At 43.0% G+C, this 27,833-nt stretch overlaps 1 protein-coding gene and 1 non-coding gene across 10 annotated transcripts in view; both read left to right on the top strand.

Moving 5' to 3' along the window:
* The window catches only part of COP1 (COP1 E3 ubiquitin ligase), a 131,033-nt gene extending 104,349 nt beyond the window's left edge, over window positions 1-26,684 (top strand). For 4 of the 9 annotated variants that reach the window (XM_075096844.1, XM_075096843.1, XM_075096840.1 and 1 more), the window contains 2 exons: window positions 24,353-24,397; window positions 26,350-26,684. In XM_075096844.1, the coding sequence (XP_074952945.1) occupies window positions 24,353-24,397; window positions 26,350-26,367 (63 nt within the window). In that variant the 3' untranslated portion in view covers window positions 26,368-26,684. Of the gene's footprint in view, window positions 1-5,263; window positions 5,402-24,352; window positions 24,398-26,349 lie in introns of those variants that run through there. The other 5 variants (XM_075096842.1, XM_075096841.1, XM_075096837.1 and 2 more) reach the window with 2 other exon arrangements.
* On the top strand, window positions 8,622-8,757 carry LOC142059463 (small Cajal body-specific RNA 3). The gene has a single exon (XR_012661362.1).
* Window positions 26,685-27,833: the final 1,149 nt, after the last annotated feature.

The following is a 27,833-nucleotide window of genomic DNA, read 5'->3' as shown; positions in this document are numbered from 1 at the left end:
ACCTCCTTTGTCATTCCCAAATAACCAAATGCTTATTCAGTGTCATTCTTAAGTAACCTGTATTGACTGTAACTGCATCTCTTGTAACTTGAAACATGAATTCCAGTGGGGTTTTGGGAGGAAAACATGTGTAAGACTTGACTTTTTTTTTTTGTTCCGGTTTGCTGCTGAAATTTTAAAGGCTCAAAATCAGTGAGAATTTTGACTTGAGCTCAAACTCAGTGTTGTTTTATTTTTGCAGCATCCTCAACTCGTTGTTCAGATGTCAGTTAAGATATAACTAGGTAGTAATCTAAAGCTTTCGAGATAAATGCCTGCCTGGAGTGATGAGACCCAAGCGTTCCCTTGCTTGCCTCTGATACCAGCTGCTGGCACAGGTAGCAGCGTGAGTAGCTCCAATCACAGTATTTTCAGGGAGGGTGACCGCTGTTTTCTGACTTATCCTTTCTTTCCTAAACCAGGGCTAGCCTGTAGAATTTGTGTGCAGCATCTCCCAAACCAGTATTCTTGCAGGTTATTCACCGGTGCAGTACCACACTACTGCTTCATCCTGGAAATGCATTGGTCTTCATCTCTCTCGTGATAGAAATGCACAGCAGTTTAGGAGGCTGAGAATGAGCAGCTTTTAAGAAAAGCAAGTAGATGTGACTTTGATTGGATTTATTCTACTGGGTATTTTCCCCCTCTTGAAAAGTCTTCAAAGATTTTCTTCCTTCCTGTGGAAGCTGTCTAAGCCCCATAGCATGCGTGCTGTGAAGTTCACAGCTGTCTGTGATGGCTTCCCACTCCTCTTGACATGCCCTCTACTCTCTGCCCGTTGGCAATGCTTTAAACAAGAAGTTTTCTTTGGCTTTTATTACTTTGCTGCTTTGCGCTGTCCTTAGGTAGTAAATATACTTCATTTCTCTTCTACCTTTTTCATACCTATTCCTCCCTTACTCATTTGAGATTTTCAAATCTTTGTTAAAAACAAGTGGAACCCAGAATATTAAAAGATACATCATATATCATGTATGCTTGATTTTTTTCCCTCGTAATCTTAGCATATGACTTATGCATACCAACAAACACTGTATATATTGTCCTATGTACTGCTTGAAAACTATTTTGTTATGCAGAATAATTTCTACCTTGCAGATAAAAGGTGTCACAAGTTCAGTTTATATGCTGCTTTGTGATGAACTTACACATGTACTTTCATACCCATATTTCTTCAAATGTTCGTTTTGGTCTCTATTTTTTCTGTGGCTAAGGAAAATTAAAAAATAGTCAGGTGACTAACAATATTTTACTCTTCATCACAACCCTTGGAGTCCAGCTGCGGAGAACTTTGTGGAAAAAAATCATACTCTATTATTAGCAGCTCATGCATTATATTGAAATTCCAGTATGTTGACACTTCAGTCCATGTGAAAAACCATCTTGATAATGTGATGATGCAAATGACAGGGTTTAGGAGAAAGTGTTTCATTTTGAGTCTTCTGTGGAAGAAGAAAAATACTAGTAAATGTTCATTCGGTATTGCCTCCCCCTGGTTGCAGAACAGCCTCTGAGCTTCTTCCCAGTGAGAGCAGCCACTTGCTGGACCGCACCGCTGCTGCAGTCGGTCGTGGGCAGGGGTGAAGGGAGCCAGGCAATTCCCTGATAACCCTGACTTCTCTCCACTGTGCTCTTCCCATCTAGTGTGTTTGGGGGGGGGGGGAAGGTATTGCACCATTTATTCTGCTGTTTCAGGCTCAATGTGGCATGCCAGTGGGTGGCTGGTATATCAGTGTCTATGTTAACTCTCCCTTTCCTAGATGCAAAGCAGCTGGCTGTGCCGCCAATGCGAACAGAGGGGATGAGTCTGTCACTTTTGTTCAGCTCTGGAAGTTCAGGTCCCCCGTGGTACTGCAACACTCTGATATCATTCTAGCTTCTATTTTAAGAATAGCTTCTCCAAGAAATGTAGGTGGCTTGGGCTTTTCTTCTTTGTTGGTTTTAAGTTTACATTTGCAAACTCAGCTTCTCTCTCCTGCAAGGTGAGGCTCTTCCCCCCCGCATAATTGCAGAAAATTGCCAAAGGGTTGATGTTTTTTTTGAAGTGAAGGCAGATCAAAGTCATGTGTGTTTCTTGAATGAAGGCAGCATTTACTCTTTCAAACTTCTACAACTGATATTTGCTTACCAGTGTGTCTCTTCTAATGCCAAGAGAAGTAGACAGAGTGCTCTCGATAGGACTGAGGTCCTCCTTATTAGAGCCATCTCTTTCCTAGAGCAAGTGAATGACATAGTGGTTGACATAACTCTGAGTGCTGTTGACATTACAGTTCCAGTAGCTGATCCCGATGGTACAGCTGTACAGATAATGGCTTGCAGTTCATTGCCGGTGCAAGCAGAGGTCTGAGCAGGCTCTTGTTGTTTCCTAGGTTTTAAAAAATAACAGCATCCCAGTGCAATCACAAATTGTATTGGTATGATATACACTGTGAACGGGGGACACAACGGAGTCTCTGTGCAGCTGTCATTAAACTTGTAAGTGGATGTTGGGACTCTGCTGCTTTAGTAACCATCAATTCTTTATTGAAGTATGAGTTTTGTAACAGGTAAACCCAAGTCAAGAATTCACCTGGAACCTGGACTTCATTCATGGCTCCATCCCAAACTCTGTCCTCAGCCATAATGTTACAAGGTACAAGCTGAAACGCAGCAGTATGTAACGTGTGTCCCTTTGTATAAGCTATGTCCCAGACAGTACAACTTAACAGAAAATTATTCGTATTAGGGTGATACTGAGGGTCACCCTTATAATATATATTGGGGTGGAGAGAGAAGAAGAGCAGATTTGTGTTCAGAGACCATTTGCTTTTAGAGTTAAATAATTGTACAACTGTTCTCCCACCCAAACTCTGCAGTGCTGCTGTTGGGTCACTTGGTCTGAACTCTGATACGTATCCTAGGTTCTAGAGATGCTGGCTAAATAACTGATTAGCCTCTTGTAAGCTTTGGGATTTGGGTTTGGGTTTTTTTTCAGATGATGCCTGGAATCCTGCCTATTGTGAGTTGTAAGCTCCTCTGTTCCTATGCATGTTCTTAGTGTTATGCCTTTGTCTTGCAGGTATTTCACCCTCTTTTGCCCTAAGGATTAGAGGTGGCGTGTGTGCGCTCTCTGCCCCCACAACTCTTAGCCTTTGGGTAGGAAGGTTTACCCCTAGTATTTTCTGGGGTTTTTATAATGTATATTATGTATAATGTCCTAAAGCAGAGCCTTCTGAAAACAGTAAGTCATAGGAGCCAGGCAAGTTTTGCAGGTACTGAGCCAGCATCTATTGCCTGATCTCAAGCTCCAGCCAAATCTGGTCTTCTCTGAGTCAGAGCATCTCCTACATTAGCAGCCTTTGCTCTCCTTTCCACTGCTAGGTTCTGGCATTTCTGAAGTGCCATTTATCTGCTGAAGTCTCTGGTTGGCACAAAGTGCCAATGAGATGAGGTCTGAATGCTTGGAGCTAACCTCAGTAAGTTGGCCAGTATTCAGTGTTTGATGAAGGGGGTCACAGGATAAGAGCTGCAGGGGTAAAGCTGTATTTCTCAGTACTTAGCCTGTGCTAAAGGAGGACCCTGGTTTCAGACCAGCAAGAGCAAAACGAGAGAGAGTTGAAGTAGGTTTTGAAAAGCCATTGGCACTAGGCTAACCACTGCCTTTGAAGTCGGCTTCAATGCAGCAGAGAATTCCCACACCGAGGGTGTTTGAAACCCTCGCTGCTGGTGGTCTGCTGTCACTGCTGTTTGAAGGTGGGTTTATAACCTCATTCCCTCTAACAAGTGCCACTGCTTCAACTACAGTCAAAGCAACCTCACAATACTGTCTTCCCCCCACCCCCATTCTTCAGTGCATCTACTGATGGTAAGTCCTGCCAGGCCACCAACCATTCAGCAGTCATAGCTCATGAGCTGCATCAACCTTTTGCTCTAGCGCTCCTAATTAAGCAATTTTAATGGCAGGATTTAATGTTTTACAGAGTCTAAATGAAGTGGAAAAAATACGAACTGATTTTTTTCCTTTCCAGCACAAGGTTTTGATCAGATAATTTAACCTCTGGGTGAAATGGAAGTAGAAGCATTTATGCACAGGTGGTTTTCTCTGCAAAAGCCTTACTTTTTGAAGGTCTCTGCATTAATATAGTTACTGCTTGGCTTTGGGCAACTGTTCTGAAGGTTTTCTTGTGCTTTTTGCCCTTCTGTTATCACTAACAAAACACCAAAGCATTTTGAAACCCAGTAACTTGTGACCAGCTTAATGCCAACTGCATTGCGTGTTGGTAAAGCAAGAATTAAGGCTTTTATGACACTTCTTGTAAAAACAACTGCTCAAACTGGTTCTCCAACAGCAACGTGGATTTGTATCCTTTTACCCTATTTAAATAAGACTTAGTTTCCTTTTGGTGCTGTTCTGATCTAATTCTAGCTAATGCTAGATGAGCTAGCTCTGTGCATGGAGTGAAAACGATTGCTCCTTTGAAGGCAATATCGTGTCTGAATTCAAACTACCTGGATATGTAATTAGGATATATAATTATTTTCTATAGGATACACACAGAATTATAATAATAAATCCTTCCTAAGGAAGGGAAAGCCAGTATGGCAGGAGAGTTATGTTTAGTAATTTAATGAGTACCTTTTAGACAGAAATGATACTGTTAAATTCAGGGTTGTGCAGCTGACTGGAGTTGTGTTCACCTTTGCATGAGGTGTTCTGAATTCTGTAAGGGAAGCGCTGCTTCGAACAATTACATCTCTTATATGTTATTGTATATGATAATCACTTCCAAAACTCTTATCTGGTTGCTAAAGCTGGAGAGAAGTCAGCTGTTTGGTGCTGAACTGAATTTTCTAGTTTTACTTTAGTGTGTCTGAAGTGAATATTAAGTTAAGCAGAAAGGGATAGCTGGGGCAGCCCGGGGAGCTGGCAGATGACAGTGCATTGTTTCCCATTTACTTATAATACTGAGAGATAATGGAGGGAAGATAAGCAATATTATATATACTGAGAAGAAAGATTGGTTCAGATCCATTAAAGTAGAAGTTCCTTTTACCTGTAATCTGCAGATAGCACATAAATTAACTGCAGTAGCAGGAGGAGAAGCTGCATCTCTCCTTACTACGCACACTGGCAAAGGTTCAGCATCACTAGCCAAGTCTTCAAGTGTAAATCAGGTATACATGATTTTTTTCTTCCTAGTTTCTAGGTTGATCTGTTGAGAGCTCGTTGCCTTTTTCTTCCTAGAAAGACCTTCTACAAAGCAGACTGCTCTGGCCAAGTTTCTTCGACCACCAAATAACAGCAAGTCTGGGGTGTGTGTGCCTGGGGGAAGACTTGACTCGTTTAGAGTGAAATATCCTTGATTAAAATAGGAGTTTTTAATAGTGCTTCTGTGTGTGCCTTGCTTCACAACTTGCACATTAGCTCCAGCATTTGAAAATACAAATTTGGACCAGCAGGAGTATTAAAAAAACAAAGGAGAGAAAATGAGCTGGAAGTGATACACAGATGTCCTTATTTAGTACAAAAGGACTTATCTTGCTGTCAGCTTTCTGTTTTCGTTAGGTCATGCTTGGCTTAACAATGCAAAAGAAATCTAAAATTTTGAGATGTGTCAAAATCTGAAATAAAACAGGAGTTAGCAGCTTGTGAAACTTTTCTTCTAGTGTTATAGCAGGCAGCAGCCTGCATTGGCAACTTGTTTTCTTTGTTTCAAAACTTGAGAATATATATGTTTGCCTTGCCAAAAGTAAGCAAAGATCCACACTGTGGAAAATCACTCTGCTGATGCTCAGATATTTATATAAGAAAAATACTGCTTTAAAGATCTCTTTTAGATAAATGTTTGGATAGATGTATGGTTGAAGGGTGAAGGGGCTCAGTTTGGCTGCTGCTTTCCCAGTGTATCCTTGAATACAAACTCAGACCCTGTTCACTTCTCTTGGTTGTCTTCCCATCATATGGCTCTTTGGTTTCCCGCTGAGAGCAGAGCTGTCTAAACCTGCAGGTGTGGACATGGACAGTCTCCTCCCCATAAGCCCACCATAATCACTAAGTCTTTGGCTTTTGCTATTCATTATGAACCTGGGAATTATCCATTCTGCAGTGGGGAGGGGAGCTGTGAAAACTCAATTGTTGTACAGATTTTTGGAGTTTCCATTGTTTTCCTTTGCGCACAGGTTTGAGGTGGGTTTATAATTCAGACAAGTGTATTCTCGGCTGGACTGGGGCTTCTGTATTAATTTTGGATAACACATGAATGTGGAATTTGAGCCCAGCTCACTACAAATCAAAGTTAATGAAGTAATGAATATGATGCATGCCAAGCACCATCATCTGTCTCTCCTCATCCAGACAAACTCATACTGTGTATGTGCCCTGTGTGTGGCATTTTTTTTTTAGAGGCCATTTCTTTATACTACCATCTATTTATTCCTTGGAAGCTATAGCTAAGGCAGGAGAGGATCATGAACTCTTCACGGGAGTTTTTCTACTGAGGACTGTAGCAGGACACTAAGTTTGTTGTGACAAGAAATAAGTCCTATTGAGTCCTGACAGAGGACAGTTGTTTTTATTTTCCGATATCCACCGTACCATGTCCTGTATTTCTCACCATCTCTGCTCCAAAACATTTGAGGCATCATCAGGCTGAGAGGAAAGCAGGGGGTACCTGTTGTGTGGTCCAGCTCCAGCGCCGTGGTGTCTGTTGAGGAATGAGTCAACAGCAGCATCTCTTCAGAGGGAGGATGAAGCAGATTAGCTAAAAAAATCAAATGCCAGAAGTGTGTGTTTGTCTTCACTCACCTTTGTCAGCAGAGCTTGGGTTTGTATTCTAATATTTATGTAGGTGAAGTATATTACAAAATCAGAGGTACTGTGTCGCAACAGAAAGGGTTTTGTTCACTCCTATAATCCCAGTAGGAAAATGACATGATTTTTCTTCTTTATATACTTGAGTCTTTTTAAACTTTTTTACTATTAGCGTAGTTGGTAGCTTAATGGATTTCTTGATTGTTGAGCTCCTCTTTTTGGTGCAGTATTGTTAGTCTTTGCATGCATGCAAAATGACAGGGAGCATTAAAAACAGTCATTTCAATTTGAGATATCTAGAGGGGTTTTTTATGCTCACTGTGTGAAAATAACTTGAAGAGCAGCAGAATTATCCACTGTAAGAGAGATGATTTTACTTGTGAATTGGGTTTAAAGTTAAAATCTTTCCTGCTTCCTGGATATGGATTTCCTATTCATTGCTCTGTTAAGATTAATCAGGAGCAAGACTTTAATCCAGAATAAAGATGATTGAATTGTCCTTAAACATCGATGTAGAACATTACCCAGATCTCGCTTTACTGAAAGCCTTTTTTGGTCTTGCAGTGCTGAGAAACCATGAGCGTGTGAGAGCTGCTTGTGAATACATCATATAAAGGATGCTTTTTCCTTGTTTGCTGGCTCATTAGAAAGTAAAATGCTTTCTAGGTTTTTTTGGAGTAAAGTTGTTGGGAGGTGTTGTATGGAATGGGTTAAATCTGTGCAGTATATTAGCTAGAAATTATTTTGGTGTGCAGTAACAAAATGGGCTCACTCCACCTGCAAAAGCCTCTGGCGGCTTAACGGTCTGCCATTAACAGAGCTGCTCCTGGGTTTGTGGAGTGCCCAGGATGGAAAATTAAGTACCTTGATGCAGCTTTGTTTCCTCTTTGGGAACCCAGAGGAGGACAAGCTCACACTCCAGCTACCCGAGCCTGTCGGGCAGTGTGTCTGGCAGAGCTGCAGCATGATCCACCACTCCCCTTGCTGCCACCTGCCCCAACTGCACACTACTGGTGCAGTGATGCTAACAACAAAACTGTGTTTTGAAGAATTAAAGTCTTGGGTTTAATCTCCCGTTTTACAGTTGGAGGTGTGTAGAGCCATCAGGTTGTCCTAAATCCCCAGTTATAGCCTAGAATGGAGTAAGGATGTAATCTGTTTTTCACCATTTTGGAGAGTCAAGGGGGAAGCAGCTAATACAAGGAATTCCAGGCTGTGATGTGTGAGCTTGACAGCCTCTCAATTCATTTCAGGACTCCTACCTGAGAGCGGGCTGTGATCAGTAACATTTGGGAACTGGCAACACTTATTTCAGGTGCAAGTACCACATTTAAAAAAATTTTTTTAAAAGGGCAGAAAAAGCAGCTTGTTGTTTAACGGCCTTGCTGTAGGGATGCTGGCAGGCAGCACACCATTGGCAAGCTGTTCCCTGGAGTTTAAGAGCATATTCCAGGCCAGGAGATTTAGGGACTTACTAATGGCGTTGCAGCTTCAGGCCCTGCTGTTAGCGAGCAGTCACTGAGCAAGTAAGAAAAGAGCCATCGGTGGCACGTTTAAGGCTGTTGGGCATGCATGCGTGCCCCGTGCAGCATCTCTTTCTTCTGGCTAGAATTACTTCGACCTTCTGATTTAAACTTTCCCACTTAATGATATTTTCCTATTATCTGAATCCTCTTTTCTTCAGCTTACTTGCATGCGTTACGTCATGTTTCATTTAGGATTTGATACGGTCAGAAGCCTGGGATAAAAGACAGCGTAATAAAAGACTGTTTTAATCATGAAATTTTGTAGGACTGGAAGCTGCTGGGACCAGTCGTGGGCAAAAGAAATATGTTTTGTCCACCACTGCAGTCTTCCTAGAGCAAAGTTGGAGGTCTCTGTCTGCTTTAGGAGAGCCACCTAAACTGGATCGTTCCCCTCCATACATGTGTATTATTCCATAATGCGCCGAGATGGGTCCTGCAGCATCCTCAGCAGTGACTCTGCTGCCTAGCCATGATCTCCCACCACACGGGGACAGCCCTTTGGCAGGATTTTGTCTGCAGCATCCAGAGCTAAGTATAATTGCCAAGAGTTAATCCAGCTTCATAGTTTAAAGCAGGACTGTAATCATAGTTACTGGTTTTTGTGTTAAAGTGCATGGGTGGACGCAGGGCTAAAATGTCCTGAGGTTCCCCTTCCCTCTCAATTCTTCTTGCTGCTTCAAGAAACAGTCATTTGCTGTAAAGCCGAGTTTGCAGTTTTGATGGAAAATGACTGTGCAAAAACTCATCAAAGCCTTGCATGCCCCAGAGTAATTTAAAAAAAAAAAATAAATAAATCTAACAGGCATCTTGGAATGTGCGAGCTCTGTGGGATGCCAGGGGGCCATCACCTGTGGTTTGCTGGTGTCCCCAGGCAGGACCCAGTAAATCTTTGTCTTCCCAAAGATCCCAGGAAAAAAAAAAGGAAGAAAGGGAGAAAGGATGAAATTGCTCTCGCTGAGGTTTGGGATGATTATTAAGTGCTGGCCCACTGCCTGATGACTGTCACTGGTTTGTAGAAGTGAGACAGATCTGGGAGAGGTGGCTGCAGCTGTATAGCTGGGAAGTTGTGCTTTTAATTGCTAATTAAAGTTACCATTTCCATTGGGGTTTTCCTTTTTAAATAATTACATCATATTACACAAGAAACTGCTAGCATTGTTTCTTTATAGCACGACCAAACTGGCAACTTGCTCTTGCTGCTTTGCTGGTACATCTGTATTTCACCTATTGCCTGCTTTTGCTTTCCCATCTATTGTCTTTATGACTTCTGTCCTGACAGCCCTTGTTCTTCCAGTCCTTGACTCCCCTCCCATGCAGACATACAATCTGGTAACATTTTCCCTTTTGCCTTTATAAACAATAGGCAGGCAGTCTAATAGTGTAAGTCCAAAGTCAAGGGAGCTTTGCAGATTCAGCTTGACAGCTCCTCTCCCTGAATTATTTAAAGGCCATAAACAAAAGAAAGCCCATCTAGACCTTCAGGTGACTTCTGATCTAGTATTGTGGAGAATGCCTGCTAGGCGAGCCCTGCTAATTTTGCTCATACAAATCCATGGGATTTAGTAGAATAGCAAAAGCAATTAGAATTCAGGGGCTACCTCCTGGTGTTCCGTAAGGGAGGGTAAGTTGCAGGGAGGTAAATAAGCAAGTCGAGGAGAGGGAAAGTGGAAGATGAATGAAAGAACAGGGAATTTCTCTCTAGTTGTAAGAATTGTGTGTCAAGTTTGGATTTACGGTGTTTTTCCCCTCTCACAATAAATGAACTTGTCTAAAGATATCCTACATTTTTCCTCTGACTTTAATCTCGGTCTTCGGTGGGGTGGGGTTTTGTTTTTAGTTTGCTGGGGTTTTTTTTGTTACATCCTTTGTTTTTAAACCTAAAATGCTTTTCAACAGCTGAATGACCCAGTGATTTCTGATTTCTCAGGTGTATTTTTGCTGCTGGTTTCACTAGTCCTTCTGGATTCAGGAGTGTTTTAGATGGATGGGATCAGGGAAGCAGGCAGCAGAGCACAATTGAGTCCTTTAGATGATGTGAAGTTCATTATTATCTTTTGAATAGTTCATTCTGCAGAACGAAGTAGAGAAGATGTCATGCTTTGCATTTATTGTACTAAAGCTATAAAGCTGTACTCTCATCGTTCTTAATACCTAAGGCGTAGCTGTCGTCTTTTCCTACTCCCTCTCCTCCTAAATAAATACAATGGAGAAAGCATCAGTAGTAGGATATTAGAGAAGTAACCTCATATGTATCATCTGTACTCCGTATGGTTTTGTTTAATGAAGTTCTTCACCTTTTATGTGAAGATCTTATTAATGTCAGATCTTATTAAAATTCAATTTACTGTACTGTCTCAATACCAGCCATACAATTTGGTAATCAAAGCTGGTATTTTGCATTGTGGCCTTACTTTGAAAACTGACCTGCAAAAATGGTTTTCGGGCTTCAGTGTATCTTCTTTCACAGATTCCAGCATTTCTTTCAGTTTACAAGTGAAAGATCACTCTCTTCCTTGACAGCCTTGCAGATATGACGCAGCCTAAAGTCCAGTTCACCTCCCTTTTGTATTCTGCCATAACGGTAAGGATTAATGGAGACCACGCTGACTGTGAGCCAGGCCAGCTCTGACCCTATTTTCAGCTGCAGGTGAAGAGGAGATGGTTCTACTGGCTGGGGGAGGACACCCAGCTACACTGCCCCGTCCTTACTGTGCTTACCCTATACCCCAGGAACAAAAGACAGTAAACTTTACCACAAGCCTATGACTTTAATATGTGCAGGGAGAAGACTTAAGTATAACTGGAATTTTACCTAAACTTGTGCTTGGGACGTTAAGTACAGTTTTGGATATCATCAGAACCTGCTGCCTGCAGGTGTAGACTCTAGCCATTTTTCATTGCCAATCTCAAGTTTATCAACATCTCTTCTCCTTCATTATTATCCTGCATGCCCTGGCTAGTGAAAATACTTGCACACTGCACTTCGGGCATATTTGAAACAGTGTTTTGAGGAGAGAAAGCTTCCTATTTCTCAAGACTAGAGAAGGCCATGTGGTTTGGTACAGTTTGCCTGGCCTTGTCTGCATTGTGGGAGGTTTCAGGTACGTAGTGCTGTGCTTGATCCTGTTATAACATTAGCTGAATTGGATGTTGAAGGAAAGCAGTAAGCTGTGAATTCTTTCAAGAGCAATGGAAACTTTTGTTTTACCTTAATTAAACTTCCATTCCTTAAATCAAAGTCCTCTTTCCCAAATAAGTGTATGTTATAAATAGCATTAGTATAGGTATAGTTTTATGAAGCTTATAAGTATGCTAATGTTAGTGTTTGTACCTTGATTTTTCTCTGCAAGAAACAATTTGTCCCTTCTTCTATCTCCCTGGGTCCTGGTGATTTCACTTCCATGGCACGTGTGTCGCATAGAAAATGTAAGAAAAATATACATATATTTACATTTCCTGTAGTGGCTTATGCAGCTGCAAGCAGGGCCACCTTGCGGGCAGGTACCCTTCCCTCTTCTGTTCTTACCCCAAGCAGCTGTGGCCCTTTGGGTGGAAGCAGCCTTCAGGGATGAGATTTTTGCTCTTCTACTGTGCCTCACTTCCCCTTCCCTTGCTGTAGCTCTGCTTACCACACAGATGTGTAATCATCCTCCCTTACTGCAGCCTCGGATGGAGATGCAGCATCTTACATGTGCTGTCATTTCCCCCCACAGACGGCATCCTCAGCGCTGACACTTCGACCCATGACTCTGTTCCTGTTGCTATTAAATGTACTATTCCTGGCCTAAAGAGAAATTAAGGCTTTGATTTCCATGGCTGCCAGACTTCTGACCCATCCAGTAACACAATTAGAAGGCTTGCAGATGCAGTGAAACCATCATCCTTCTTTTCCAGCTGGCATGAGGAAAACATTCAGAATAGTTATGTGTTTCACAGATACTGAGCACTAGATTCTCCCTGCAACGTTATTCCAAGACCTGTTAAAGAAATGATCAGGATTTTAACATATGTCCAGAACTTTTAAAGTTGGTTGATTTGGGATACTGTAGTATTGGGGTTTGGGTGGTGGGATCCTACTTAAAAATGGACAGGTATGTTCAGGGGATCTTATTGCATTTAAAGCATACAAATTAAATGTCAGGATTTGGGTTGCTTTAATGTGACCCTTTTTTGCATCTCTGTGTCAGGCCAGTCTTAGAGGTGGAGGTGATTTCATTAGGACTGTGCAAAGAAACTATAATCATCAGGAGATCTGATTTACTAGGTATTGTCCAAGTAGACAGCAAGTGATAGCTTCCTGCCCCAAAAAGTTGACAACCAAACCGTATAAAATGAACAGTAGCAGAGTATGAATCCATTATCAGTTTTTAATAAATTGATTTCCTCAGTCCATCAGCCATTTCACAAGTTCCTGCCAAAATGTTCCCCTCTTGCTGACCCAGCCAGCCTGACTCAGGTTGGCTCCCTTCATCATTCCTGACATCTCCTATGATTACCCCGTTCTCCTGCACTGATTGCCACCATGTGTGGTTATAATACATTAACTGTTCTTCCACTTCTGCTGTGAGGGGACAGTGTTGTGTGAGGAGTTCAGTAAGGTTTTTCTTTCCAGCCTGTCCCACTAGCACTGGCCAGCTTGTGTTCCCACCAGTTACAGGGCTGCAGACCTCTCTCCGGAGGTTAGCTGGGGCTTCATCTGCCCTGTCTTAAGACTGTGGTAGCTTTAATACCTTAATATTAGTCAATCCTTTCTCTCTCCTGCTTAATCAGGTGAATTCTGTGTTATTTAATCTTCTGCACACCCTGTCTCAGACTGAGAGTCATGCAGAAACTAAAGACTTTGTGATTACTCTCATATAAGCAACACTTTGTATGTCCTTCTGCTTGGAGAAGGAAGGCGCTGCATCCTGCCATCATGAGACAGACTTTGTATTGATACTGAGGTCCCTTAATCATAGATCCCGTTGCCACAGATGCTGCGGAGATGAGCTTCTCTTGGTTTCAGTGAGAACTTCTGAAAATCTGTCTGGCATTGCTGGGAGGCATGCACTTGAGTTAAAGAGACTGACAGTAGGCATCATCTGGGTCTGAAACGTTTCATGATGTAATTGGGAAACCTAAAGGGTTTTCACAGCATGCAGTTTGCATACAGAGCAGAATTCATGATTTTTTGAAAAAACAAAGCTGGACTTGCTCCAGTGTGGACTGTTAGACTGAATTCTAGATGACTGTGAGGCGCTGTCAAAAAAACTATCACTGATACTTTGGGCAAATCAATTTGGCTGTCAGCTATAGCCTCAGTCCCAGGAACCAGTGTTTTTCTGTACCAAATGCAGGAAGCAAACAAAACTGCTGGATCTAGAACTGTAGGTTGAGGGCACAGAGGAGCATGTTGTCCTCAAACAGAGCTGCCACAGATGCGACCACTGTGAAGGTTATTTCCTGGGTGTGGGGAGGGAGGAGGAGATGGCAGGACGGGCTCTGTGTGGTCTGAAAGACTGGTTAAACTACGGGTTTGTGGAAGAGTGAGTATATTGGGACACATGATATTTTCTAAGATTTAAAACTGTTCAGCATGTTGTGGGCAGAGTCAGTGTCATTCAGGGATTTCTTGCTCTTCTCCCATGGTCCTGGCATGGGAGCCTGGTATGAAACTCCTCAAGAGTTTGAGTTGTTGGAGTGTGTGGGAGATACCAGACACTGATGATGTAGGTCTAGGACCTATGACTGCTAGGTAAGTGTCCTGCATCCTTTGAGCTTAGATGTGTGCATAGATGTGAACTGTGAGGTGGGAAGGGTCATTAAGTGTTCTTCAAAACCCTTGGCTGGCTATCATGTTGAACCCAATGCATTCAGCCTCACCTGGCAGGCTGTTGCAGTTTAGTGTTGGTTTCTAGCATGCTTGACAGTGGTTTGTGCCCCTAGTCTGTTTGGGAGAGGAACACAGCTGGAATGGGTTTCTCATCAGCAAATAAATAAATACTGCAGTTCAGAAAACGAATGCTTATTAGGAGAGTTAAATCTCAGTGATGTTTCTCCCTGCTTTTTCTCTTCAGCACCTCATTGTGAACATCTGGATTAACCTTGGGCAAATCCACTGAATGTGTTGCCTCAGTTTCCTCACACGTCAAGTAGGATAACACTTAGCTACCTCACCAGGGCATTTGTTACACTTTATTAATGTTGTAATGTATCTTTGGTTCCTCTGATAAAATGTGCTGTGCAAATGCTAAGTTGTTTTTACTGATTGGATTGTTAATTAAATGTGCACATATAAATGATTTATTGGCATTAGAGAACTAAGACATAATAATTTAAAATATTAATGTCAAGGTGGTTGGGTCAGTTTTAAGTCTGTATCATTCAGCTATTTAGAGACTGAAACTAATAGCACTGGGAGATGAAGGGAGGCAGGAGCTGGACCAGCTAACGGCTTATTTTGTGATATCTCTATGTGGGGACTGATTTAATAACAGGATCCAAACTCCAGTGCCTGGCCCAGGAAAGTCACTGGCAGCATCAACAGAGCGCTGAGCTTCATAGAGCACAGGAGATGTGTCACCTAGCAGTGATCCCTCTTGGCCCAACTTAGAAACCATTTGTCAGCCTTCAGAGGAGTGTGCTCCAGTTCAGTACAGGAGCTGATGTGCAGTATTAGCTCTTGTGTATCAGAAAAAAGCATGAAAGAAAAGATATCTGGGGCACGTGTGCATCTGCAAGGCTGCTGATGTGGATCACCTTCTCCTGTTGAAGGCTCCTGGCCCAGCAGCGGTTCGTTCCCACAAAACAACATGGTCTTTCAGTCTCTAACGATAAGACTTCTGCCTCCTTATATTCTTCTATCCTGTTTTTTATCTAGGCAGATGCTTCTGAGGTGGATGTGGGAATGAGCTGTAGCAGACAGACCAACAAGTACCAGAGGAACAGATACGTCATCCTAGTGCAGTAATGAGTTCAGGGACCTAGAAGTACAGAGTTAAGAAGAGAAGAAGGCCTGTGGGAGCAGATACAGTTGGTTGATCGGATACTGACACCAGAGAGGAAGGTTAACCCTCATCTATTCCCTTTCTGAACCCAAGGAAGATGTACACACTGGTGTTGGTGCTAGCATGCTGGATGCAAAAGGGTTGGAAAGAAAAGGAAACTGTTTTGTAAGCAGGATTTTCAAAGGTGGATTCATTCACAAAGGGAAGGGAGAAGGAGATGGGAAGGTGTACAGAGTGCTGTAGAACAGGCAGTTGAAACTCAAGAATGTGTGCTGAAAGTAGGGTTTTGATGAGATGCCATGCAAGGGACAATGATCTCACAAATACAAAAGCCCCGAAGGGTATGGGACAGATGGTCAGGGAAAGATTAAAGCATTCTTGTGCAAACTAGGGAACTGCTGATTCAAGTGCAAAGAAGATTTGAAAGAGGGAACTGAGCAACTGAGGAGTGTTGGATACAGTTGAGCTGGAAGAGAAAGCAAACTGACTTGGCAAAAATGAGAAGGAAGAAGAATAGAAAAGGTAAGAGTGATGGGAGAAACACATCATGAGTGTGAAAGAGGCATAAGAGAACCAACTAAACATGGAAGTAGGGCTTAAACAAATTGGAGTTTGCCCCTCACGGTAGGGCAAGGATTGTGTTTAAAGAGGACCGAGGAGCTGGGAGGTGCAGGAAAGGATGTCTTTTAGCATCTCTGAGGAGTTTCTCACCAGCATCCATTCTTTCCCAGTGCAGCAGCTGGGTGTGGTGGTCCTTCCGGTGCTTCAGGACCGGCCTGAGTAGCACTTGTGGTAAGCTGTGCTTGTAGTATGGACTGCTTGTCTGTCCAATGCAAGGTAGCTTGGACTGAAAACGCTTTTCACGTTCTACTGATCTCTGTTTACAGCTCTGACCCCTGATGGCTTGCCTGCACAAAATCAAAATCTAAAAATACCAGATTTAGGTTACATTTCTGAATACTGTCATGCAGATTGGTGGCTGTTTCTTCAGATGGCACATTTTGTTTCTCATCAGGGTTTGGAAGGGAGGCATAAACAACAGAGGCAGTGATAGTAGTTATAGCACCCCGGGGCTTGGTTTTGCCACATACAGCACTGATGGGCAGGGCAGCATGACCTTGGCTAGGAAAAGATTAAATTCATCACCTCCAGCATGATGTAATGACTGACTGCAACAAATGGTGGAAGAAAAAGGAGTAAAATATATTGGCAGTAGGAATGCAGGACTTGGACTGTGCAGTTGTCAAGCGACGTATGGCATTGCATTATGTAGAATTGCCAAGTGAATATTTGGGAGCTTTAAGCATTAAGAGAATAGATGCTAAAAGCTCTTTTCACTGAACAAATGCCCAGCCATTTCCTGTGGTTTTGCAATATTGATGCTAATGGCTTGCATGTTTATATATATGTTTTTTGTAGGCTTATTGCAAGCTATATTTATATACTGCTGCAGAGTTTTGTTCAAGGCCTTAAGCATACTGTTTATGGGGAGCATCTGAAGTCCCAGGATATTACCATAAGAACAAGTAGCTTTAGAGACCTTGTCACAGATAGATGAGCAGTGGAGCTCAGTGTTCCCCCATACAGAGGAGAAGACTTGCCCTTTGAGGGAGAGGGTTTCATGCCAACATAATTTGCTTTTAACTTATGTCTCCCTACCTTGCCTGATGGGAGTTGCAACAGCTGTTAAAGCTGTGTACTTTGCTTTACAGTAGATGCAGAATAATAAGCATCTGACGAGTTATTCTGATTTTGAATTCTAAATAAATTAGGCACTCATCAAAAACCAGTTTTGTTCCAGAGTGACTAAATTACAGAAGCAGTCACCTGTAATATATCAACAGTTCCTGGGGTGGGCTCTGCTGCTTGGCTTTCCTGCCTTTGCAGATCTTTCTTTGCCCTCTTTCCATCAGTCTCATTGGCCTGTTTCCATCTTGAATTCAGAAGAATGTGCAGAAATGAGCAAATCTGTGCCTGTCCATGTGCAGCACCGTACATGTGCATACTTCTACTTTCTTCTACCCTGGTCTTCAGTTGTTGTGTTGATCTTGTTTTCTTGAGAGCTAGATGCTGCAAAGAAAGGTCGTGCTAAGAAAAAGTGATTTCTCACTTGGCTGAGAGATAGCCTGCTACTTATTTGAGTGTGTCATTGCAGCAAGCCTTGGGCTGCTTTCCTCTGAGCACCCATGTGCTGTGAATACAGAGACCCAGGTATATATGATAGCAAATAAGCTTCCAGTTACACGGCATCTTGTTGTGCTGAGTTTGGTCTGAACAGGAGTAGAAAAATGCATGAAGTGTAAAATCCAAAAATGAGAAGACTGCTTCTTCAGGATGCAGTAAAAAGGGATATAGTCAGGTATTGAGAGCCGCAGTTAGAAAATACCAGATGTGGAAGTGTCAGAAAACTTGATAAAAGCATCGCTGGTACAGAGGTTAAAGTCTGGAATTGCAGAAAAACAAGGGGAGGGATTCAAGGAGATGTTGAATTTCTATCTGTGCATGTTTCCTACAAGATGTGCTTCATCTTGTGCAGAAGCTGCAAACTCTGCATGATGTAGGACTGATGAAAAAACTCATTTGTTTGAAAGCTTTTTTGCCCTTTATAGTGTGTCCATGAATTCCTACGTGAGAAGAAACTATATGCGTTTGCATGTGATTGTAAAGGCAAGTCTTTCTATAGAAAGTGAGCCAAAGGAGTACCATCATCTGTAAATCTGTGGGTTAATGTGTTAAGAAAATATCTTTATTATGCTGTGCAGGTGTAATTGTGTAGAATTTATAAACTTAAAAACACAAAAGATTGTGTATTTGCAGCTGGATCTAGAAGGAAGCACAGACAAGACCTTTTTCAGATATATTGAGTTGTTGCTTTTTTTCAGGGGCCCAGATAAGCCTAAGGAGGTTTTATCTCTGTGTGTACAGAGGAACTACCTTCAGAATGAGATAAAAATACAGTTTCTAAGGATTAAAGACACACTTCAGGCATGCACATTCTGTTCCAGGTTTAAAACCTAAAGAGTTGGGTGTTGCTGCTTCTGAAATGTCTTGGTATGACATCTTTTGTATGTAAGATCTCATTATTTAAAGAAGTGCTGGATTTAAAGGAGTAATTAATTTCTGCTTGGGCCTGATGTTCACAGTATAGATAATATTCCTTGAAATTGTTCAGAAGGGATTAATGTTAGGTGAGTGTGATGGCGTGTAAAGGAAATTGTGGCACACAGGGAGATAGTGGGCTGTGCACCACTCTAACCATCCCACCATGTACTCCATCGATAACAATTGCATTGAAACAATGGAAAAAAAGAAAATAAAATCCTGTGTGCAATGCTATCCCGCTCGCAGGAGATCTAACCTAGCAGTTTAGCTTTTATAAGCATCTTGGTTTTTGCACTCTGGCGGTTCATCATGTTTCCTGGTTTAGAATTTATAAAATTTATTTCTTTTCAAAAACAAAAGCTGACTTGAGTCATACAACAAGAAAACAATTGGATCCCAGGGGATCTAGAGTGAAAATCCATTAGAATCTGCTAATTACAAGATGAAGAGCAGTTGGGCAGTGGTGATCTGTTGGGGAACTGCTTTCACATATCTTGATATATGAAAAAGCTTCACATGTGATGTTGATGGGAAAAGTTTTGGTGAAATATCTCTTGCAGATGGTCTGCAACTTCAGTCCTAAAAGCCAGCACCTGAGTAATAGTTGCCATCTCTATCAAGAACCGAGTAGCTGTACTTCAAGAAAGGGCTTTCTGTACAAACAGCCCTAGATTTAGTTCAACTATATACTTTTATTCTGCCTATAAATAACATAAGACAATGGCCATTTGAGTGCAAGCTTTCACACCCAGTATATTTTCCCATTGTATCAACAACTTTGCTTAATTAGGCTCCAGTTCCTTTGAGTAAGTGTTCAGGGTTACTTGGCAGTGAGTCTGCTTGAAAAAGAATTGCTGACAAACCAGCCATTCGTTCACAAAAATGTCTGCTGGGGTGGGAAGGTGAGAAGTTGTTAATTTAAAATAAGATCTTTAAGCATCCTAACTGTGAATCTGTACAACAAACCTAGCTGAAAATCCGGAAAATTCACACTTACCTCAATGACAACTGCGCTGCAAGTTTGAGGCAAATATACTTTATCTGTGCAGAAAAGGGGGGATAACAGAGGCACAAACTTCATGGCCTGTAATTATTTATAATACCATGAAAGTCCCAAATAGGATTTCCAGTCTATCGCATGAACATGTGCACATACAGTTTGAAGAGACACATCGTGCATCTTAATAATCCTCCTAAGGAACAACTTCTTCAGCCTGTTGTGTTATTGCTGGTACCTGTGCAAAGTAGGGAAGAGTGTAAAAGTAAGAAATAGTCCACATTGTACCATTTCTCATTTAGCCAAACTTTCCTCCTTCCGTCAACATGGCTCTTGAGGGAAACACAGTCAAGTTTATTTCAGGGTTAGTTTTGTCAGGCTAATGACACGGAGAAGTGCTGCTGCATCTTTTATGTGTTGGCTTATGTGGTCAAAGCTGTGGTTGTTAGCTATCCACTGCAGTTCCCAACCTTCAAGTACTCTGATCCTGTTACCGGTAGGACTAGCTTTTGCAAAACCACCATGTTTACAAACTATAAAAGTGCAGGTTATGTTCACAAATAAATGTTCTGATTCACAGTTTTACTCCCAACAGGGGGAGCAAGGTGTTTCAAAGTTGGCATCTGGGCTCCTCCTCCTGTGTAGACCATGCTCCAGCTTTTCCTTCAGTGTGAGCTTCTGAATTTCACTGTAAGGATTGATATGTGGGACAAAAGAGGATGAGTGGTCTCACAAAGGATTATATTAAAGGAAAAAGATGCGAGTGATTTGTGTTCATCTAGCCTATTTTGAGCCCCTTTGGGACAGGCTCTCTATTTTGTGTCAGGAAAGGAAGAAGATATATTCAGCTGTGGTTTTGCCTGAGCCTGCTGGTGAGAGGGGTGCTTCATTCCTGGATCACTGCGGCTGCAGGCAGGCATCCACGGTGGTTCTTCATTAGAGAAGAGGGACGACAGGGAGGAGCCTTGCAGTTACTAGGAGGATGGGTTTACAGCTTAGCTAGAGGGTCTGTCTGAAGCTTTCACTTGCTCCATAGAACTGAGTCTGCTGGAATATTATCAGTGTGCATCCCTCCAAGGAGATGTGTGTGCTGTTTTAACGGCTGTCCATCTGGGGTGACTTTCATTTAGCCCCCCAGCGTTTTCTTGTGCAAAGATGTAAAGAAAGAGTAGAAGAGCTACATCCTCAGCTGTCTATCGCACTGAAGCAGCTCTCACAATTTTCAGTTGTTCAGCTGAGTTTCCTGAAGTTTCGTGCAACATCCAGAGCATTTCTGATTCTCTTAATGCTGACTGCTCTTGCATGAATACTAGCAGTCAGCAAGACTTCCCTTCTCCTCCCTTCCTTCCCTGTACAAATTGCTTCCCCAGGGCCGTCCAAATACAGGGCTCATCTAGGAGCGAAGGAAATCGGCGTGCTTCAAAATCCAGCTGTCACGGGGTGAATAATTCCTTCAAACGATGAATGTAGCAGGTATCTCATCTACTCAGGAAGGTCCTGAATTTGATTTTGTTTTTCTTTGCCATCAAGAATGTGCTGCAGAAATTTCTTTTTTTGGTGCAGTCAATGAAAGTCCCTGCAAATGCCCCAAAGTTCCTGTGTTCCAGTCATGTTCATCCAATGCCACATCCAAGAGAATGTGAATGTGTCAGGTTCAGGACATGGGTCCTTCTGCTTGCCTGTTTTTGCTCTCAGGACTGATTTACAACTTCATTTTGCATAATGCCTACCTCTGTGTGGATATGCGTCTAGTGTGAAAGTAATAACAAAGATTTGTGGTGGAGTCAAGTCCTTCTCAATGTCAAGGAACTGTCCTTCAGACTTCCCGTAACAGGGTCTCTGCAGTTGAGGAAAAAGTTGGCATGTGTGGAAGGCAGTTAATCAGTCTTAGCACAGAACTTCAGCCCTGCAGCATCTTAGAGCTGTTCTGGACCTGCACACTCTGTTACTCTTGGCAAAGTCTTTGAGGTGCACCTACGTCAGTTAATCTTTCTATGTTCATATGTAATGCCAAGAGGCAAGAAGATGCATACTTCTGACATCCCCAGAGCCTTGCTTTTTTCTGTTGACTTAACAGGACCAAAACTCTTAAGCTGTCTCCTGTCAATTTTATGGCTGTCCCTGGCTTGTTGAGATGCCACGTTATCTCATCGCAGGGGACCCAAGTGCACCACGCCACATCTCCACCGATCGCTCCTTATCAGCCTTGATGTGCAGAGGAGAGGTTGCCACATTTCATCAGGTTACACAGTTGGTGGCTTTCTGCCGGAGTGCAGTAATACTTGAGATTAGCAGCCACATGGAACAAAATGCTTTTGCTTGCCAGGCAGTAAACCCTTGTCTCTTGAATTTTGTTGTGTGTTCATTTTTTTTTCTTCAATCTTGTTTTAGCAAATGCAGCTGGTACTTTCTGCCTCTCCTGTTATGAAGGGCTACAGGTGCTAACCACCTATAGCAGGAGGTGCATGTATAAAAGAGTCATTTCAAAAATTGGTTTCTTCAGAGCAGGACTATTCAGTTGGGGTGGATCTCCAACATAATCCCTGCCTCTGCTTTTGGAGTTTCTGGCTCCTGTAGACAACAGATTTGGGCGGATGAGGAAAAGGTCAGCCTTTCAACCTTCTTGCCCTGCACAGAAACACCAAGTGATTATGGTAAAGCAGAACATGCAGCCACAGTAGATGGTGATACGCTATTTTTCATGCCTGAGAGATACAGATGCTTGTAGAGGTGTGGTAGGGGAAATAGGTATTCTGTCAGTTAAGTGGTCATGGTAGTTGTCTTCTGAGGATGTGGTAACTCGATCAGACATGTCCTGGCAAAAAGAATGGTTCAGCATGCTCACAGCTGTTGCAAGTTACAAACCTACAGGTCTCAGCAACTTCACGACTTGCTTAGGTGTTTAACGTGTTGAATACATTGGCTGTTTGGCAGCACAAAAGGAGGACAATTGTTTCTTTAGATAATTAAAAACAAGTTACTTAGCTGTGTTCCCGGGGAAGCAGTGCTAGAGTGCCTTAACAAGCAAGTCACTGTTCGATGACAGATTTGGTGCTAATTTTGCTGCTGTCTGCTCCTGTTTGCGTCTCATGGTTGTGGGTGAAAGCAGCAGAGCAGTGATTAGCTCAGATCCTGCTGGAAAAAAAAACCTAGTGGCTTCTGAAGAACAAGGGAGTGAGACTATATTACCCTCTGGCGTTTTTGTTTTTATTTAGCAGGTAAAACTGTTCATTGAAACAGAGTTCATTTACAGGGGTACCCCAGCAGACTGCAGCAGCAGGATGAATTACCAATCACTCACAGTACAAACAGGAATCATTCAGACCCTGGATCATCTGTACTCAGGAGTTCAAGTCTCTTGCACTGCATGCTAGGTAGCTGCCAGTGTCTCTCCCTGGCCTCCAAAATCCTACCTGGCATCCCAGTCCCTGTTTTAGTCCCCAAATCACATTTATATCTGCATTCCCCCCCCGGTGGATTTTGATTCTGATGCTGGTAACCAGAAGCTGAGTGATTCACAGGATTAGACTCTTTTAGCCACCAAATTAATGGAAATTGAGGTATATGCTTCCTTTGAGGATATAGTTTCTTTGCAAGAGCTTTGACCTGGAGCATCATTGGTGAGATAATATCAGGAATCTTAACTAATCCCCTAATGATTGTACAGGGGGGTTGAACAAATCTAGCTATAAAAATTAGCCCAGTGGTCCACCACAAGGCTACTTTTATGTTATAAGTAGGGTTTTGCATTGAAAAAAGATTTTTCTCTCTTTGCTTCAAAGCTGGTGGCTGTGCAAAGTCCTGCACCTCGTGGCAAGGCAGTGTGCAACCCTGTTGGGGCTGGTTTTCTGCTCCCTTTGGAGTGCAGTGTATTCTGGTCCCTGGGTTTATTAAAAATGCATGCATTAAGTCATGGGATAATTACTGCAAGTTTGGGGATGGATAGCAGCAGTGGGATAAATTGAAAAATGTGTCTGAGAAGATATCACCTGTCTTTAGAGTTTGCGGTGGGTGGTTTGGCAGCATGTTACAACTGCTGGCACAAGGGCAGATGTGGGACACCGGTCTGGGACCAGTGGTTCAACCTCAGCATCTCCGGGGCTGTTGCTGGTGTCCCAGCATTTAGACGCTTTAGGTTTATTGGCACCATATAGTTCCTTCGGATTTCCCCCTGTCTGAATGATTGTGGTTTAGGAGAGTGTGTCTGCCCTTGCTGGTCACATCAGGAATGCAGTCTGAAGAGCAGAGGCGGTCTCCCCCAGTTTTTGCCTGGGGGTTGCCTGACTGATGCAGCAGACCATTAATTTGCAGACGACCAGGATATCTCCAAAGGCAACTCCATCAATTAGCAGGAGGTAAATAGATGCTGCTTTTCTGAGTAAAGGAGGGCTGGAGCCCTCTCTGGTTATCTTCCTTTCCAAACTGGATGTATCTGCTATTGTGCTCTAATCTCTTGTCCTTTTTGTTTTACTTGTCTGAAACCTCTTGGCTGTGGGAGAGGTTGCATGGCCTCAGAGGTGGAGAGGTTTTGTCATGGTGATTAGTTGGTTTAGTTTAGGGCACTGGAGACCTTTGTCCATATGCTGCCAAAAGATGAAAATGATTATTATTGTTTGCCCACTTCACAGAGAGACTGTGAGTATTAATTCATGTTTGTAAATTGCTTTGGAGATTTAAAGCCCTGTATAAGCACTGAGGATGATTGCTTTCTAATTCTTTAAGGTAATATAGCTTTTATAAAGACTTTTAGCCTTGAAAGTATCTTGGAAATGGGTAGACTTAAGTCCCTTTGAAACTAGATATACTTCTAATGTTCAAGATAAAAACACCTGCTTCTCTGCTGCTTCTTCCAAAAAAGGAAGGGGCGGGGGAGCAATGGCAGATTGTGATAGTGCCTCTTCTTTTCTTCCAGGAGTCCAACGTGCTGATTGCTGCTAACAGTCAGGGTACAATTAAGGTAAGTTATTTCGTGCATCTTCTCTTTAAATGCTTGAATCTGTTGTTAGTGAAGAGGAAGGTCAGAGAAACGGTACAGCCAGAAGAAACCATTAGAGGAGGTCATCCCAGCTGTAGAAGTTTGTCATTTAAACAACGTATTTGCCTCTGGCACATGGCAGAGTGAGCAGGCAGCACACCAGCAATGAAACCCAGTTAAAGCAAGGTGTAGAAAAGCTGCTGGTGGCCATCTAGCACCCGCTATGCTTCTGCCGCTCCTTGGGGTCCTGGTGGCACAGGGAGTCTGGCACAAGTGCTGGTTCTTGTGGCAGTGGAGTCTGCGTGTTAATTCATCAGCGTTAACCAGAGCCCATCCTCTGGCTGCTGCCACCAATGTGGGGTACAGCAGAGCTGAAAGCTGAGCTCCTGATGTGCAGCTGGCTGGAGCAATGTTTGAAATAAGCAGGGATGCTTCCTTGCTTTGCTTGCTTCTGGTGCCCAGACTGGCTGTAACAGACAGCAGCTGCCAGCGGAGGGTTTTGTGAAAGCAACAGCCTTCCCTGTGTGCCGAGGAGCTATCGTTTTGCCAGGTTTTCAGCACTTGAATTTAAAGTCATCCAGAGTGTCTGTTCAATGTATTTCTATCCATAAAGTATCAAGTAGTATGGAAAAGACTTTGTCCTTCTTTACATGTCTATCAGACAGCCAGGCAAAACCAGTACCCAAACACAGGCTGGTGCCTGATCCTCTGGAGAACCTCAGGTCTGATACCATCTCAGATTGTACAGAGCAGCATTGATCTCCACCATGCTTTTGAAGCTTGGTGGTTAACGCCGCAAACTTGTAGCCCAGAGCCCTGGAAGCTTTCTGTATCTTCTGATAAAGGGGTTTACTTGCTGCTTGCAAAGTTACGCACTGGATTGTCACTCTTATGAAGCTGAGGTCCTCATCCTGATTTCCCCTCATATCCTGTGATGATAGCAGCTCTCTGGAGTCAGACTAGAGCTGCTGGTCTGAATGGTCCTGGAAAAATCACCAAAAAAGCAGGAATGGGGGGAGACCTAAGTGGCCTGTGTTTGACTGCATGTCAAGATGTATTTTTACATCATTTTTACTCATGCTCTTGCAGCATGTGGATGCTGTAGCCTCTTGTTCGTAGGCAATTTATTTAGCAGGCTGTGGAATTGGCTGCTCATTACTTTGGTCACTTCCTTCTTAGTAGAATGGGCAAAATGCACAGATGCTTTTGATATCTTGAAGTGAAGCCAGCAGCAACAGGAGCGTGATTAGAGAGAAGAGGTTTTGCTCATGCACTTTGCTTGTTAATGAGAGAAGATAGAGAAGTGTGCAAACAGCCAGGGCTGTCGGAACTCTGGTGTTTCCATTTGCCTTTAGCAGCACATAGTGGGAAGGTGGGATGGTCTGGGAAAGGACTGGGTTTGCACAAACCCGCTCCAGTCTGGGCACAGATGACATGCTAGCCAGCATCCATGGGCTAAAGCTCTACAGCTTTCCCCAGTAAACCCATCCTGGGTTAATACAGGCTGTGCAAATCACTCTGCAGGTGACAGCCCTCATAGTTACTCTTCTTCTGCCATCTCTGGACCACACCTTCAGAGGCTGCTGCACCATCTTAGCATAGACAAGGGAAATGTGAGCACAGAGGGCTGAGAGGACAAAATCTCTGGTCTCCATTACAAGATTTCCAAGAGCTGGTTGTTTGGGATGAGTGGAAATGAGACAACTGTAGATGGTTTTGCTTCATGCAGTAATTTATCCTAGCACTAGCAGACATCAAAATCGGGATCCTTGCCAAGTGCTTATTCCATTTGCATGGTATTGCATGCTGGTGAATAAAGGGTAAGGGGTGGAGATGGAAGGGTCAGTCCTGTCCTAGTGATCTATATGCTGATGTAGGAGATAATGAATATCATAAATTGCTAGTCTAAATGTCTTGTCTTCCCTACTAATCAGGTACTGGAGCTGGTATGAAGGGTTTTCTGTCAAGGCATGAGGTACTTGGTCCTGCTGATATGCTACAGTACTCATCTGGGATCCTCAGTGGGACAAGAAACCGAAAACACCTTGATGTTCCTCCCCAAAACCATCATGTTTGGGTTTTTTCCATTTATGGACTTTCTGGGACGTTTGAGACACTGGAAACGCCAGTGAACTGTCTGCCATCAACATTAACTCCACAGACTTTGCTGCTGCTGGTGGTGGTGGTATGGTTGTCTAATTTTTATGATAGGAAAACAAATTCTTTTAAATAAAAACAAAAAGGAATAATAAAATTTATTGAGCCACAAGCTGAAGCTGGAAGATTCTCTCTTGTTGCATATGGGAACAGATTTACTTGGGAAGGGAGCTTACAGGACCACACAGGGCTGTCCTCAGTTGCACGTCTCCGGTTCCTTTCATCTGGACTGTTCCTTCATTCCCATTGGAAAAAGAAAGTCTCTAAGCCTTACCTGGACATGCAAGCAATCTGCTCTGAGATCCCATAGCAATATGGTTCAGTTGTTCCTTTGAATTTTTTTTTTTTAGATGTATTAAATGTTGAGAAATGTCACCCAGGTTGACTGAAGGCCTCCGGTCATCAAGTGGAGAAGGGCAGCTTCCCCTTCCTCCTCTCCTTATGCCCCTGCCTCGACCCAAAGGGGCAGCTCCAAAGGAGAGGAGTAAGTTGTCCTTCCTTTCACACAAACCTGGCCCTCTCTGCTGCCTGCCACCAGCAATGTGCTGAGATGAGGTGACCTGCAGTTGCCTGGGACCTGGACTGACCTCTCGAAGACATTGTGGGGTAATGATCTCCCCTGGCACTGACTTGGCTGCGTTTGACTATCTCAGCTAGAGGAGGAACCTTCTGGATCCAGTTACCAAAGCCCTGCACCACTTAATCGCCCATGTGGTCTGGTTGTGTTTGCCCCTCTCTGCACACCATGGAAGTCAAGCATTCTGAATGTTGTAATAAGAGAAGGGATGGAGTTGGTTTGTAATGTGTTTCAGAGCCATGGTATAAGTAGCCTTATTTTTAATGATCATGCATACACTTAATTGTACATATGGAGGGGGAATAAACCATGATGCTAACAGTCATTGTTGCTTGGTGGGCAGGATAGTGGGAGGGGTGAGAAGGTGCACTCAGTCCTCACAAGTAGCAGTCACGCTGAGCTGTCAGGATTGCTGCCAGGACTTGTTAAGCTTCAAAGTTGATTTGGTGGGTGTAGCATCTTTTCCTAGCTGCGGGTGGCAAAGGTGCAATCTATACAGTGATACCTGTGGGAAGAATTTCAGTTTGCAAACAGAATCGCTCTGCATTCGATCATTGCAGTACACATCTCCCTTGTGCCTCTGAGGCTGAGATTGCCACAGGGACTTCACTGTCTGTGTCAGTCAAGCAAGGACCTGCTGTAGTCTTGGGTCACTCATCAAGGAGCGACAACTGATGGTGGCCT

This window comes from Phalacrocorax aristotelis, chromosome 6 (genome assembly GCF_949628215.1).
Source record: "Phalacrocorax aristotelis chromosome 6, bGulAri2.1, whole genome shotgun sequence".
Lineage (NCBI taxonomy): Eukaryota > Metazoa > Chordata > Aves > Suliformes > Phalacrocoracidae > Phalacrocorax > Phalacrocorax aristotelis.
Note: the sequence above shows the minus strand (reverse complement) of the source record. Positions and strands in the feature narration are given on the sequence as shown.